Below are 16,286 nucleotides of genomic sequence, written 5' to 3'. Positions count from 1 at the left end.
GTACGTAAAATTTGCGAATTTATTGCGCATCAATCAGATTACATTACTTTGAATTTGCGATGTTTTTTTTCCCCAAACACAAATGCTATAAAATTGCTTTTGGAAATAAATCAAGCCAAAAGGACTACGATTCCTTCCTATGTATGACAGCTTATTTTAAATAGCAGCGAGACTACAACAGAAATAGTGAGAGTACAATAGTGAGGAAAGATTTTTTTACAAGCCAATTATTTTATGGACAAGAGTTCAGTTGAATAGTCAGTTTTTTTTCCGAAGTTCTTTATATATTCAAGCCCACCTGCTTTGTTAGCGAGCAGCTACCATACGTATCTTTCAATATTGTTTTCGTTAAAACTGAGAAAAACGAGAAGAATTAATCGCCCAAATCTTACTCTACTCCACGAAAGTTTGCTTCTGAAAAGTTGAAAACTTCGCAGTTTTAGTCGCAGGTTTAGTATTTCATGGTATACAATGTAACTGATAAATATTTTGTCATTTCGGGGAAAAGCGAAAAATAAAACCCAAAGCTTTTGACAATCGTCCAGTGTTAGAGAATGGCTACTCAACTCATTTTTCCGCAAATTAAGACTAAAAGAACACATTCTGATTTGAGACTTAAGGACAAACTTGGGCATACGAAAAGGTACACAGAGGGAACATTTGAACTCGCTAACCGTGTTTTATGGAAGGAAATAGCGAAAAGCGCGAAGTATGCGGAAATGAGGCAACAAACTAGTGTAGCGATCCAGCGCTATTCAATTCTTAACAATTAAAGCTTTCATCAAATTGCTATTTACTTTGCCGGAGTAACTCGCAGAGATGAATTTGTGAAGTTAAAGTTGTTTGAACTTTGCGATACGTTAGCTGTTCTCTTTGCTTCACACGGAAAAGTCTGGTGTGAAACAAAGCAAATAGTATGTAAGTCTGCATGCAGATTACGGTGCAAGATTCCAAGAGTACAGAGGCTACCGGCGATCATCACACAAAATACATGTATTGTCGTTTCCCCCCGTGTGGTAGCAAGACGATAAGTGGCTCGCGAAGCTTGACTCGCATAGCCTATTTTAAGCGTAACAAAATGAAAAAGGTTACCTTTCTTCTTTGCCAAGCACTTGTTCTTGCAAGCGGAAACGTCTTCCTCAATCTCTAGACGAAACTGATGTTGAGTTTACAGTGTTTGGTAAATTTTGATCTCAATCTGACAGGAACTCCTAACTACCTGTTTTGTGGATTTACTAATGTTGCTGCTCGTGACTATCTTTCACAAGTAAGGCATACAAAAAAACTATATCGGGTTTCAATGTGCGAAAGTAAAAGACGTGCCACGATTACGTTTTCCACGCTAAATACCTCGCATCGATAACCAATCAGGACTCCAACTACAAAAAGTACAAATTGGATACCTGAAATTGGACGCCCAGGTGATCGCGCGCTGATTACTTGACAAATAGCCGCGCAAAGAACCAATCACGATCGAGAATTTTGTTACAGATACGATTAGCATCTTTATTAAATCCATTTTGAAATCACTGGCTATCCTTGCAATCTGATTGGCTCTGAGTGGTGCGATTTATTCACGAATCGCACTATTTTTTGCTCTAAATCGCATCTTTTTCTCAGCCATTGAGAATGGGACAGTAAAACAAAACAACAAATCAGATTTCAATATTAGTTTAAAGTAAAGAATAAAATTTCAGGAAAATGAAAGGCAAAAAGCCATTGTGTGGAGAATTTAGCAACTACTATTGCCAAAACTTTGTTGTCATTGTAGCTTTTTTTCCAAAAAAATTGACAAATTTAATTAACTAGTTTCTGAATGACGATTATGAGCTCCTTTAGGCTGAAGACCTACTTTTATGGAAGTTTCCAACTTTCAGTGTCCATTTTGATGAATATTTTGGCGATTTTTCTTCAACATCTGCTCAAAATCCGTATGATACCGAGTCCAGTAAAACATAAACAAACGAAAACCACACAACAACAAATTCAGGGCCATCTCAAGAAGATAGATGTTTCCAGGTTTCTGGTAGTTTCAAACGAAGCAACAAAAGAGCTCGACTCTGTCGCTGTGAATAAACATAGTCAAAATACACCCCGCTCCACAAAACAGTGAATGAATGAACGTCTTACGAAGCTGGTGTTAGTCCCGCCATCTTGGAAATATCTTGAAACAAATGGCGCCGCAAGAACTTGACAAGGTCCTGAGTATTGAGTCCTTCGCCGAGGTTACAAAAAGAAACGGAGATGATAACGAGCTGGACTCCCTTAAAATCATGCCATTAAACGGTATGAAAGAAAAAAACGTACCATCCACTGGGCATCGTGCACTCGAGGGAGTTTCACAACTCAAAAGAAATCCATCGCAGAATTACGCAGGATGCACCCTCAAATTCCTTCTCCAAAGACAATGAAAAGTCTCAGCCTCAACCACAGAAGAAAGAAAGACCTTCCATCATTGATTCAAGCGACGAGAATTGAACTTTTATACCTGAACCAGACTATTTTCCTTCTGACTTCAAAACCGCTTGTTTCTTTGTCATGCTCGGATGAGTTTTCGTCACATGACATCGTTTTGCATACTAAATGAGACGTAAAGCCGTTTCCGGTTCCGCTTTTTTTTTTTTAACAAACCGGCTACTGGAACAATACACCAAAAGTCTAAAAATTAAGGCGATAAAATTGTGCGATTTCAAAATGGATCTAATAAAGTGGGTCTCGGGGAAACAAAACTCACTGTTTCCCTTGGGGCCAGTCATTAAGTGCTTAGTAATCAGGAGCTCCGCTTTTAGGCTAGGCTAAATCTATATTTCCCCTACAGATTCATTTTCACACAAATCAAGTTGTCATTTTCATATGAAAGGTTTTACTCAAGTACTCCTTTTGAAACAGAGACGCAGGGTAATTAACTCGAAGTCGCCTACTGGGATTAACGAACAAACTTAAATCCAAACCGACTTTCCAAATGTCCATTTTACTTTTCTTTGCAACTACAGTCTAACCTCTGGTTGCGACCGCCTCTCCTCAGCGACCAGTTTTCTGAAATACCATAAGTTACCAAGTCAAATCACAAAATTTGGAACCTCTTGTAGGCGACCACCTCTCGCAAGCGACCGCGACCACTTTTAGAGCTAAAGTTGAAATTTTTTTTTTTTAACCTCCGTAAGCGACCACTTCACAAATAATAGTCGTAATAGAGCGGAAATTGGATAAAGTGTTGTAACATTATCACATTCCTAGGTAGAACAAGTGATGGAAATGTCTCAATGGGAAGTACAGGATGGTTTTCTTGAAACCAAGGTAAGTCTCTGCAGTTACCATATGCTAATCAGGCAATTTTTGACCCAATGTCTAAGCTCTTGTAAGCGACCACCTCCCTAAAGCGACTGCCTAGGCTTGACATTTTGAGTGGTCGTTTACGGGAGGTTCGACTGTATGAGAAATGGTAAGATAAGCACAGTGGCACTAATGAACATGAACAATATCAAGGCTCCCCCCCCCCCCCCCCCCCATTTTGGGTAAAAAGCAGACAAGCAGACAAATCGCAGAAGGAAGAAAAAATGGCAGGGCAAGCAAAAAAAACCACCCCCCCCCCCCCCCCTCCGCTTAGCTCAGGGTCTGGATCCGCCACTGTTATCTGGGTAAATATTCTTAAAGGGGTATTTCTTAGCGTTATCAAACCTTTGTCGGTTAATAAGACAGAGTTTTCGAGCGGTCATCTTGCGGAGCATTTGTTTTCCTTTAGAAAACAATGAAATAGTTTGAAATTAAGTGTTGAAATTCTTCATTTTAAGACGCCTGCCGATAACGGCAATGATTTATTTCGTTCGGGATAAGTTACTAGATGCTTTGCGTCCTGGAGAAAAGTTGGCAACGAGACTAAACAGGATACTTGGAAATGGAAACTCATACCAGTTAAAGAGCCCTTTATTATACACTGTGGGAAGAAAACTGAGAGAGAGGAGAGGAGAGTCACAAGGGTACACCATACGACACAATAAAAAAGAAGAGACAAATAGGCCCTTTGCAGCTGGGGTCACGTGACCAAATTTTTCCAAGAAAATTTTTATATTATGGGGTATAACTTGAAGAATGCCAGAAATGGAAAGAGCGCATCGAAAATACCAAAATGGCCAAGTTTGAGGCCCCAGGCGTTAAAGAGTAAGTTTACCAACCGCTTGAATTTTCGGAAAATTTAGAGGATTTGTATGGAAGATGTTGCTGGAGAGCAAGGCCTTGCTCTCCCACAACTTTTTCCATACATATGTTCTTATTCTTTTAAAAATTCAGACTGTCAAAATCTCATTCTTTAATTATGGGGGCCTCAAACTTGGCCATTTTGATATTTTCGACATGCTTTGTGCATTTCTGGCATTCGTTAAGTTATAGCCCATAATTTTATGAAAAATAGGTCACGTGATGGCTTAGCTGCAAAGAGCATACTGTAAACAGAGACTTTGGAAGGCAGACCAAGTATGGTGAATGGAGCTTGCTTTGTAGTGTGGTTCATATCAAGAAACAAAAAGTACGCCTGAATGATTAGGGTGCTGGATATAAATCTGGAGGGCATGGGTTCACACACTAAGCTGGAGTTGTTTCTCGGTAGACTCTTGTGCACCTCTCAGTCATGCTTGTAAATAGCTAACTGGTTTGCCCATCACCAGCTGGGATTTTTAAGCCTATTATGTTTATTGCGTATATTTGTTTCATTCAAGTTAATAGTTGTAGCTAAGCTTATTGAGCAACATAACCAATCAACATTTAATTTTTTTATATATGAAAAGAGATTTTTGCAAGAACAGGGGGGTGGTTAGATGAGAGACCCTTGGAACGAGGTTGCAGAAACACTCCATGTTGACGGTAAATTTTTTATTGTATTTCTGGTTTTTACGAGTACAAAATTTACAGACGTCGGCCACGACGACCACCCTTCCTTCTTGTACTGTCTGATGGTATTGGAGTAACATCCTCTGTTAGCAAAATTCAAAAAGACATTAAGTCAGTTAACCTGTTACTATTAACCAAATCATGTTCAACTTACAATAACCAAAGACAGGAGAAAAAAACTATCTGACTTTTCTGTAGAGTCTTAGAAAATAGCCCAAAGAAAATACGTGTAATGATTGGTTTAAAATCGCATTTCTATTTAACAATTACATTATGAGCTCGAGATTTCTATGAGGTGATAGTTGATGAGGCAGAAGGCCGAATCAACTATTGCCTCATAGAAATCGAGAGCGAATAATCTAATTGTTTTAGTAGAATTCTAACTTAAATTAACGCAAATAATGGTTTCCAAATATTTTTCGACGCATTATTGAACTTAACGCTTTAATAGAATCGCACGTATTGAATTGTCCTTGGTAAATTTGCAGTTGTTTACGTGCACGCACCAGTTTTTCAATAATTTCAAGTTTTTAAAGTCAAGAACCCGTTTATGTAATTCTCTTTGTCTTCTCAGGGGTATAATTATCCATTTACATGTAAACTTTCTTCCAAAACTTCGGAAAAACGATAAAAACGTCGCATTTTGTGGACGACCGACAGCTACTGCATTCTAATGGCTGATAGCATACGAGTAGCTCAGCCAATCAGATTGCAGCATTTGCATTAGTATACTAGTAGAATTCTTTTAATAAGCAATTAGATTATGAGCTCAAGATTTCTATCATGCGATAGTTGATGAGAGCAGAGCCCGAGTCAACTTTCACGCATAGAAATTGAGAGTGAATAATCTAATTGTTTTGGTATAAATCTACTAGTCGTTCAAAACTTTATCTAATTCCTCTTCACAGACACTTTGAAAACGCCAAGAAGTGGCCATCATTCTGTTAACAAGGGCACACTGCTATGCTACTTACTATCTATCACAGAATAGATAGTGAGTAGTGTACCCAATCAGAGAATACCAATTGTGATGGAACACTAGTAGATTTATACTAAAACGCAATAGAAACACAGAACTAGCACGAGCTTTTGACATAATGATAGTACAAGCATGAGAATTTACATTTTCATGATCAAAGTAAACAACTTGTTTATAAACTAGATGCAGTGTTTGGGAAAGGTACATGATGAAACAAACATATCTTTCTTTGCAGGCTTCTTTGCCTCAGCAGAAAAAATGACAATAAACCAAAAAAAAAAAAAAAAGGAAAATTGCAGAAGATGACAGTGTACTCTTACAGAAATCTACTGGTTGTCACTGGCAGGTGAAAGTTCAACGCATCCTCTTCAGGTTACTATACAGGGCTGTGCAGCACTACATGTATGTGACCAGTGTAGAAGGAACTATGTCACGGATCTTAGCCAAATTTTAGATATAAATAACAAAATGGCCACCAAATTGAGTGAAATATAAAAGTAACACAGAACTAGCATGAGCTTTTGACATAATGATGGCATGAGCATGAGAATTTCTTTACCAAATTTAGTTTCATAGCGAGCACATTTGGTAACATTTAATAAAATAGACTAAACTCAGCTGTGGCACAGTCAGGCTATTTCTTGACTTAGGAGTGAACTGAATATCTTTCACTCAAGTACAATTTGTCTTACCAATGCGTCCAATCTTCATCCCTGATCGGGCAAGAGCTCTGAGGGCAGACTGAGCACCAGGGCCAGGGGTCTTAGTTCTAAAATCAAAACACACAATCTTTACAGGAGTATAATCCAAAAATTGCCGAACATACGGTTTTCTCATGACAGACTATCAGTGCTCGAAATTAGCGGTTGTCCAGCTGTCCAAGATGACCAAAAAGTTGACCGGGCAACCAATTTTTGGTAAAACCAAGAGGCTGGTTGCCCAAGGAAAAAAACAATGGACAACCCAGCCAAAAACAGAGAATAAATTCATCATTAACAGTGCCCAACTTACGTGACGGTTTTGTATTGTCAATGCCCAATAGTGTGAAGTTAATAATAATTAATTTGCCTCAGCGAAACATTTTCCTGTGTTTTGGATATCTGTAAATTGTATAAAACATTGTCAGGTACAAAAATGTAAGAGAAACATATAGTTTCATGTCTGGTGGCGATCAAAATCAAAGACGTCATTTTGAATATGCCACAACTTAAACCCAGACTCCTGTGAAAACCATTGGCTCACACTAAGAACTATGGGATTACTTCAAGCTTGAATGCGATGTGATTCTACACGGCGTGTAAATAAAGGCAGGATTGTTACCATTATTGTTCTCAAATTCTTTATTTCTTTACTAAGGAGACAAAAATAAATGTCTTTTTTAGTAGTGCACTTAAATGTGTAGCTTTTTCTAATGGGCAACCAAGAATTCATCAGGGCAACCAAATTAATGGGTTTGGTTGCCCGCTTTTGAAATAGGGACAACATGGTTTTCTTTTAATTTTGAGCACTGGACCACTATCAATGATGATCATTTGAACAAGGTAATTTGAAACAGTGAAATAAACTGACAAACATTGACAAACCTATTTCCTCCAGTTGCTCTCAGCTTGATGTGCAAGGCAGTGATACCAATCTCTTTGCACCTAACAGCCACATCTTGAGCAGCCAACATTGCAGCATACGGGGAGGCCTTGGAAAGAATGAAGTATAAACTGTCAATATACATCTGTAACTGATACAGTCACCTTGATATGTATCAAAACATTAACAAAGCTTGATTGTATTGGAATGCTGACTAGAAACCTGCCTAATGACTACCTTGTTGATTTTAAAACTTTCTTTTGCGACAGAGAAAAGTCAGAGTGATTCTCTTATTTAATAATGCACCAATATGACCACCCAAATATTGTGCCCAGAAATCAAGGCCTGTTAGTGGTTGAATTTCTGACATTATACTGAGGAGGACAAGACTTATTTCTGTGGAGTAAAACCCATGAATGAACTGTATTACATCACAGTGACTGGGAAAATCTTGACAAAGACTACTGACTTGTCCAATTTTGTCAGTTTTCTGAATTTGTTTCATCAAATTATTTCCAAATTGGACAGCATGTAGTCCTGTTGCACACCCAAATTAAGTTCAATAGGATAAAAGAAAGAATATTATAGATGGGATATTTGGCAGCCTTGAAATACCAAAAATGCAAAATAGCCATGACATGAATAATTGGGTTTCCCAAAGCAAGCTCAGAGAGTGTTTCTTATCACTGTAATTCAGCGTATATTAAAGACATCACTGCTTGCCTCTGGGAGAGATTATAGTGCACAGGTGAATTTTGGTCCAGCTAGTTGTTTATATGTGGAAAATACTTCCACATTTTGCAGAAGACAATTATATTGATATCCTACCTCATCACGATCAGCTTTAACTTTCATCCCTCCAGTTACTCTTACAACTGTTTCCCTGTTGAAAATAAAATACACACATCAGGCAAGTGTAATTGAAATCTACGAGATACTGACTTGAATAAAGGCACTAATAACAAAAAAAAAAAACAGTTCCAAATAAATATTGACAGAGCCAGGACTATCATGTCTTTTTAGAGTAAGCAGACATAATTTTAAGATTGTCCTCTTAGGTTTTAGGTCACTTTCAAATTTCTAAGCTAATGGTCATCTTGATTACACAACAGCAATAGCAGGTTGCTAGCTTCTAACAGAACAACAACCTCAGAGAGGGTTTCTTATCACTGAAAGGCACTTTATATAAAGGGTTGGGGTTAAACTCAAATAACACAGTGTAAGATTTCTATTCTCTATCACCAAACCACCTCCTAAATGTGATTAGTACAGTTGTTAGTCAAAATGTAGTGTTCATGAAATAACATGTAGAGTTTGGCCACCCAATCTACATGTTGTTAGTAAACTGTGATCACGATCACTAAGTCAACAATTTCTTTGCCAACTTTGTAGCCTGCGAAGTCTGCGAATACAGGCCAGTTTGTGAAAAACTGAATTTATCAGTCTTAGAACCGGAGATTCTCGCATTTTCTGAACACCAAAATCTCATAAGTTTGCCTTGTGCATTCCTTTTATTTCAAAGAGAATCGCATTGAATGGAATCTTTTAAGACAGCATGCACTGAGCTTGACCAAGTAAGATAACAATCATGTTGTTGTGATGCCTTGAATTTGCATAATGTTTCAAACATTAGTGATGGGTGAAAAAGTCACGCTTTTGTCATGCATGCATAGTCCTGTGCTTGTTTTAAAATCTGGGTTACACTTGGAAGCTACTTCCCAGTAAATATGTTGTTTTTTAAACCTTTGCCACACGGGCCATTCTGGACAGCCATTTCAAATAAGCTCATTCATTTCGCACCGCTACCACACCATGGGTCTGGGACTCCGGGACATGAGTAATGTCCAGTATTGAACACAGTTACAAAAACTGCAAAATTTGAAATAATTCTCAAGACCATCGACAAAATCTACGAGAGCAACATACAGCTTGTTATCTTTGTTATGTGTTACATGTATGCGGTAATGGCATATTTTTCGTCCCAGAGAGAACAGAAACATGTTTGACATCTTTGGCAGTCTTTTTGTGTCATGTTAATTGCAAAAAATTGCAAATTTTGTAAAATCCACAAGCCAGCACTGGTAGGTGGAATTTGCATTACAAAGAAGTACAAAAAAAATGCGAATTTGGCAATGACTTAACGAAAATCGCAAAGTTAGCAAAAAATCGCAAATTTTGTCAATTTTGTAAAATCCGCAAGCTGGTGCTTGCTGGTGGATTTCGCCATGTGCTGAAAAATCGTTGAGGCAGCGAATTTTTGTAAATCTTGTAGAGTTGAACGAAAAATCACAAAATTTGTTGAATTTGAAACTCAAACAAAATATCGTAAAATTTGTAAAATTTGTCACTGCGTTCAATCCTGGACATAAATGGAGTTTCGCAACTTCCGTAACTTTGGTGAGGCCTTCCTTGCAACCCAACGAATAAATATCGTACATTTTGTCCATGGTCTTGCAAAATATAGTAAATTTCACAGTTTTTGTAAATTTCGTGATTTTCACAATTTTCATAACTTTGGTGAGGCCTTCCTTGCAACCCAATGAATATATATCGTCGATTTTGTTGATGGTCTTGGGAAATACTGTGAATTTCGCAGTCTGTAAACACTCTTGATTCACAGGTTGCTTAGCATGTGACCAAAATCTTCCCACCGTCAGTGATAAAATCTATTGAAGATTTATTTGCGAATGAAACCTCTACCCAAGAATGAATTTAACAGGGTTTAGACTTAATATGGCTTACACTTTAGAACTTAATATTAGTCACATCATTGAGAAACTTCCCAAGACCTCTTGTGTAATGGTAGCCATATACGTAGTGGTCGACGATTTGTTTGTCCGTCGATACAGGTGAGCTTCGGCTATATTTGTTTACATTTTGATGGATATAAATACTTTGTAGAACATGTAAACAGCAGCTCACTCTGATCAAAGAATTCAAAGTTTCATCAAACGTGCATCTGTTCATTACTATTTCTTAGGCTGTTTGAAAGGTCTGAATTAACTGTTGTTTTGAAGTGGGCTTTCCTGCAAGTTTCATGCCAGTGCAATAGAATACCAGTGAGCACACTATGCCCTGCGGAGCAGATATTTTGTTTCAGCTCTGATGAGCACTCCCGGTACGTTTCATAATTTGGGTCGGTCCAAATGCAAATTAAGGTGGCCGAATACAGTTTTTGCACGCGCTTTTGCTGATGCAATTCAGCGCGCGCACAAGGATTGCAAAAAACAAACATGCCATCTATAGAGCGATCATTTCATTTACTCAACACCCGCACTATCTGTGCTATTTTTCTCTATAATTGAACGCAGTGTATTGGTGGCTTTAGTCTTTTATTACAAAGGTATGTTAGAAAAGGTAACAATGCAAAGAACCCAGCAATTCTCTTTGTTACCGAAAGAACCCAGTTAAATGCAGAGCATGCGTAGTAAGTCAAAAAATTGTGATTGAATGAAAAATTGCACTCTCGGAAATACACTTATTTCTCGAGAACCACTCATTAGAATTTCATGAAATTTGGCACGAAAATACTTTAGGAAATAAGTAACTGGAGTATTGAAAAAAATTTGAACTTAAACAAAGGAAATTCTAGATATTCCAGTAAACCTTCAAGAAGGGATAATTAAAGATCTCTCCGTTAAATTATTATTAAAGTAGTGTTGACTTGTGGGGATCGTTACAATCTTGTTGCACGCAAATTATACAGAAAATCTAACGACGAGATTTTCTGCAAATAAACAAAACTGATTTTAAAGGCCATTTTATATTTATTCATGTTGCCATGGCAACGGCATATACGTCAGCTTAACTATCAAAAAACCGAGCTTTGTGTTGTTAACTTGCCTCCTACCAAAGGATCAAGGGTTTGAGAGAAAATGGTGAATGAAACACATGTATCAAAAACTGTGTTCAGCCACCTTAAGTTCGACTCACGAAAAGTTAGTTGTCTGAACTGAGCTTTAGGGTTTAAACTGTCAAGAGTTAAGCACTTGTCACAGCTGTTGTCGCTATAATACTTTCAACAGTAAGTGCCGGCGCTAGAAAATATAAATTCAACCGTTCCTAGCGCCTTAGCAAGTACCGTCTTGGGTTTACCCTGTCTTGATATGGATATTGGCGTACTAAGATGTTAGCACAAAGAAGTTCTTGCAGTTTGAAAATCCTACCGCAAGGAAGTTCTTGTGGTTTAACTTCTAACTGCAAAGAAGTTTTTGCATCTTGCAGGATCCAAGCGCAAGTTGCCAGCTTACGGACGCCAAAAGAAGTTCTTGCGCCTACATTATTTTTGAGCTGTACTGTAGTTTATGGAGACATAAAACCTTACTCGGCTATGTCTATGAACTATTTCCTTTCCTTCATAAATTGTGGTTAAAAAAATTCGTGTTCTCAGACGACCCAAATTCAGTGCCTAATAATTATCACTACAAACGTTTGATATTTATTCGATATGAATTGAGTGCACGATCGATGCACATCTTATGTTGGATGGTCCCATCATTTTTGCCAGCAAACTGCAGACCAGCAATTGTTACACATGTCTGGTTTCTTGCATGTAATATACAGTACCGGTCAGAGGGACTCTGCATTACACATGTGTTAAGCGTGTGTACTACGCACACATTACATGCAGTGTCCATGCACCTTCCACGCACCTTACACGTAAATACACGAAAATGCGTGTAATTACATGCATGTAATTACACACAGTAAACGTGATATTACATGCAGTCGTTCAACTGGAATTCATTAAGTGTGTGTAATGAAAACAAAACATTTACTGTGTAACATTTACCGTACTGGACTGCACTGCGATACAGTTTAGTCTTTCGCCTTCTTGCTTCTAGTCATCAAACGTTTCCGATAGAATCGACCAGTTTCATTAAACTGGCTTACCACTTTACAGTAAAAGTATGTTTCTGTTGTAGTTTCAACACGCAGCACCAGCTGCAGGCAGGCATGCTAGCTAGGATTCACTGAGATAACAGAACATAAACATATAATGTCAATGTCAATTTTAAATTACAGCAATCAGTGTACTTTAAACCAATTCGAAGATTCATTAAAAATATTTCGTACTCCAAAGCATTCGGAGTTGACCGGTATTCAAAACCTTTTCCCGTCATGTTTTTTTTCTTTTCGTGAGAAACAACAAGGGCGCCAGCGACTGACGAACTGAGGCTTGACAGACACGAAATAACAGCAAAACACATTATTTCACTTGAGATTTTCAGTTAATTTTTAAACATCAGTTATCCTTCTTTAAGTTTAAAAATCCTTTGAAGATTCGCCATTAATAGCTCAGAAGTAAATGTTTTCTATCTGAAAACATTGTTTTGATCTGATAAAAATGAAATTCAATCTGTTTCTTGAAAAGCGTTGCCTAGCATGTGACCAAAGTCTACCCCAGGCTGAAATCCTGTGCAGTGCGAGAGTTGTTTTGAAATTAGTTACTGCTTCATTTTATTGCATACGCGAATACATATACAGATACACGACAATCTGTCAACTGGACTTGACACGCGGATGAAAATCCCAATGTTTTTCTCAAACTTAGCGTATTGGTGGTCTGAGTGGAATGTATTGTAATTTAAGCTGAACAAATAATCGAACGAACCGGGTGTAAACATTGCAGGTTTACATGAATCTGATGAATTGAAAATTAACGAATTCGCTTAGATTTTGTTAAAAGAAAAATTTTGATTCTTCACCGTTTAAGATGAAGAGAGAATCCGCGAGTTTCTGTTTGAATCCCTGTTTCATTGTTATCGAAGGAACAGGAGTTGAAAATGACATCTCTTGCGTGGGTAAACATTACGTTGCGACGTACGTCATACATGTTTTAATGTAAACGAAAGCTCAGAGATCTTTAAGAATTAAGTTTTGATGTTAAGAAGAAGTGCGGACTGCTACAGATTAAGAAAGAGTATTTGTTTGATAGGTGCTCGGGCTAGTCCAGTAATTTAGCAATGCTTGTTGGCTTTTAAATTTACTTTTTGTTACGAACATTGAAAGACGGGTGTTTAAAATACAAGTTAGTGGTGGCTTTTTGTTTTGCAAAATACACGCAACTGCGTGTATGAATAACAAAGGTTTCTTGCTCCAAATAAAATACACGCATTTGCGTAAAATTACACGCAAATGTGTGTAACTACTAGATCAGTAAATTTTACATGCGTGTAATTACACGTACAGTGTTCCAGATAAGAGACGGGTCTCAGGTCAAAAACCCGACGGCAACCGCTACCTGACCGGACACTGACGAAAAGGAAAATCGACTAAAGTACTCATATAAATTAAAGTACTATAATTATGAAAGAAAACAAAAGTAAATAAAAGGGTGAAGTTTCTAATGAAAAACGATCGGAAAAAAAAATACTGTAATACAAGATACCAAGGAAAAGAAGTTTGAAAAAATGACTCAACAAAATTCCAAAGGCGACTTGACTTGCAAATCATTTGGCCCTCTTTTAATTTAGCAAATAAAGGAGAATGTGCCCCAGAAATAAAAAATTGCCTTGCTGTGGTATTGATAATTTCCATACTTGTTAGTTCAGGATAAAATAAATACAGTTCAATGATCTCACTAAGGCTCAAGACCTTGTGTGATTTTCTCCTTGGTTACCTAGCACGTGATCAATTTCTTCCCCGATCGAATTTCGTTTCCTTGTAAACAAAATTCCAAAATGTTACATGAAAAGCAGCCGGACTCCAACAGGCCAACTATCATTGAAAATTTTGGAGAGAGTTCGTCATTTAATCCTTAGAACTACTGTATATAATCTGCCAAAAATCGGGTCTGTAAAAAACCACTTTAAGTTCTTGTTTTTGTCTGTATAAGGTCATTTTCTGAAGTCACGCCTGACTAATCATGGAAGCTTGATAATATTTATTGTTGTTTTACGATACTTTTCATGAATTAAACAAGCGATACCTTTCAACTTTCTTGATATTGACAAGTTAATCTTAAAGTAAAGGAAGAGGGGAAAAATTATTTTTCTCTTAGAGTTCAGCAAAGTCTCCTGCTCGCATTACCGCTTACGCGCCTCGGCGGGAATGTCAAGTCCAAATATATTTTCACGTGAGAATCAAGCCGTGACGGCCGATGTGACGGCCGATGTGACGGCCCAAACACGCAAACCCGGCAACAGGAAATCATTTTCCTCAAAATGAAGCGAACAAAACAGCAATCTTTGTTCAGTGTCTGGCAAAAAACGATCCAAGGATGGCGTAGACAAGGGTAAGTTTGTTCTGTAACAATGTTTTTACAGTTGTACTTATTTCACTTCAAAATGACCAGAGTTCATTCATTCATTCATTCATTCTGCACATGTCATGTTGAGGTGATTTTCGTTTCTGCTGCTAACCGATCCGATATAAATACGTTCTTTTCACATGAACTGAAAAAGGAAAATCGTCATATAATATAAGCGAAATATTTCTTCTCTTTTGCAAAAATAATATTGTTGAATGATGGAATGGTCATAGTGATCATTACTGTTATATTCAGGTAATGTTAGAGAGGAAAGAGAGATCACGTTAACGGATAGCATTCTGAGGTATCAAGTGTCAGACATTTTTAAAATCCCGAAAGTAAATCCTTTATCTGTTTGCCCAACAACCCCCCACCCCCAACCCACCCCTTTAGCTTTGCGTTGTGCTGCAGCTCTGGTTAGCCAGGTAGACCTACTTTGTGTAACCCCCCTGAAAAATTACATGACCCCTTGCCAAAAAAAATTAACTGGAACACTGCACGTACATACCATCCACGCACTGTCCACGAATACTACATGCAGACTACACGCATTTTACACGTGTGTAGGTGCTGCAATCCCTTTGACCGGTACTGTATGCCATACTAAACGCTTCAGTGATTCTCAAGAGAAACGAGACACGTCTCGCGAGAAACGAGAAACATCTCGAGAGAAGCGAGACTTGTCTCGCAAGAAACGAGACGAGAGGTGGTAACTTACTTTTGAGCGGTACTGTAAGACTTTCATTTCCCCACAATCCCAGGATAACAGTTTCATTAGAAACTAGAAACTGTTTGGTTTGTTCAGCAGTTCTCCCCAACGCAGCTTAGGTAGATATGAGCTTAGAACATAACTAGCAGGTTCTTAAATAAAAGACCCATCTATCTAGTGAACAATTACAGGACAATATTCCATGTCGTCCCGTGTGCAGTGCATGTGTAGGAACTACTAAAATGTGTAGTGTATAGTACAACTGGACAATGGATTTTTTTAAAAAAGAAAATACATAAATATTCATTTTTCATGGAATATTTTCATGGAACTTTCTACAACTTGTATAATAATAAACACAGGCTTCATGAATGGTAAAACAATTAGATTATGGAGAAAAGAAATAAGCAACTTGACTCACTTTCCAGACAGATCAGTGATATGGACGAATGTGTCGTTGAACGAAGCGAAGATATGGGCAACAGCGAAAACATCCTCACCTTCACTGGCCTGAAATTGAAAACAGTCAACTGAAGTCTAACCTCAGCAAAGAGGGTTCTTAAATTTCCTTCTCACTAATTTACAACGCAACTTTACCTGAGGACCAAGAGAAATGTTCTGTTCTCCACCTGGTTGTTTTTGACCCTTCCTAGGAGCCATACTATAACCAAATAAAGAAAAATAATGACACAGTCATGTTTTTGAATCACAGTGTATTTATTTGATGACTTTTAAGAAGTGGATTGTTCGGATTTAAGGACAAGATTGACGAGATTCTCTCACAAATTTATCTTCACGAACCTGAAGGCTTCGCAGAAAGTGCTAAGAGGACGATACCATAATGCTCTGCGCAAAAATAGACTTCAGTACGCGCATGCTCT

The 16,286-nt window shown here is 37.8% G+C and overlaps 1 protein-coding gene across 1 annotated transcript; it reads right to left on the bottom strand.

Annotated features, from left to right (window-relative positions):
* Positions 1 to 4,825: 4,825 nt before the first annotated feature.
* LOC145500707 (small ribosomal subunit protein uS11) lies at positions 4,826 to 16,228 on the bottom strand. The gene is made up of 7 exons (XM_081480231.1): positions 16,207 to 16,228; positions 16,003 to 16,066; positions 15,827 to 15,915; positions 8,273 to 8,327; positions 7,447 to 7,553; positions 6,556 to 6,632; positions 4,826 to 4,967 (listed from the first exon to the last, which is right to left on the bottom strand). The coding sequence occupies exons 2-7, from the start codon at positions 16,063 to 16,065 to the stop codon at positions 4,900 to 4,902; spliced, it is 459 nt and encodes a 152-aa protein (XP_081336357.1). The 5' UTR covers position 16,066; positions 16,207 to 16,228; the 3' UTR covers positions 4,826 to 4,899.
* Positions 16,229 to 16,286: the final 58 nt, after the last annotated feature.

This window comes from Orbicella franksi, chromosome 10 (genome assembly GCF_964199315.1).
Source record: "Orbicella franksi chromosome 10, jaOrbFran1.1, whole genome shotgun sequence".
Lineage (NCBI taxonomy): Eukaryota > Metazoa > Cnidaria > Anthozoa > Scleractinia > Merulinidae > Orbicella > Orbicella franksi.
The sequence above is the reverse complement of the archived record's forward strand: the minus strand, read 5'-3'. Positions and strand labels throughout refer to the sequence as shown.

Coding starts and splice junctions, on each gene's coding strand:
- LOC145500707 (XM_081480231.1), bottom strand. CDS start 16,065: ATGGCTCCTAGGAAGGGTCAAAAACAACCAGGTGGAGAACAGAACATT. Junction 15,916..16,002: donor ACATTTCTCTTGGTCCTCAG/GTAAAGTTGCGT, acceptor TTTCAATTTCAG/GCCAGTGAAGGTGAGGATGT. Junction 7,554..8,272: donor TTAAAGCTGATCGTGATGAG/GTAGGATATCAA, acceptor ATTCTTTCCAAG/GCCTCCCCGTATGCTGCAAT.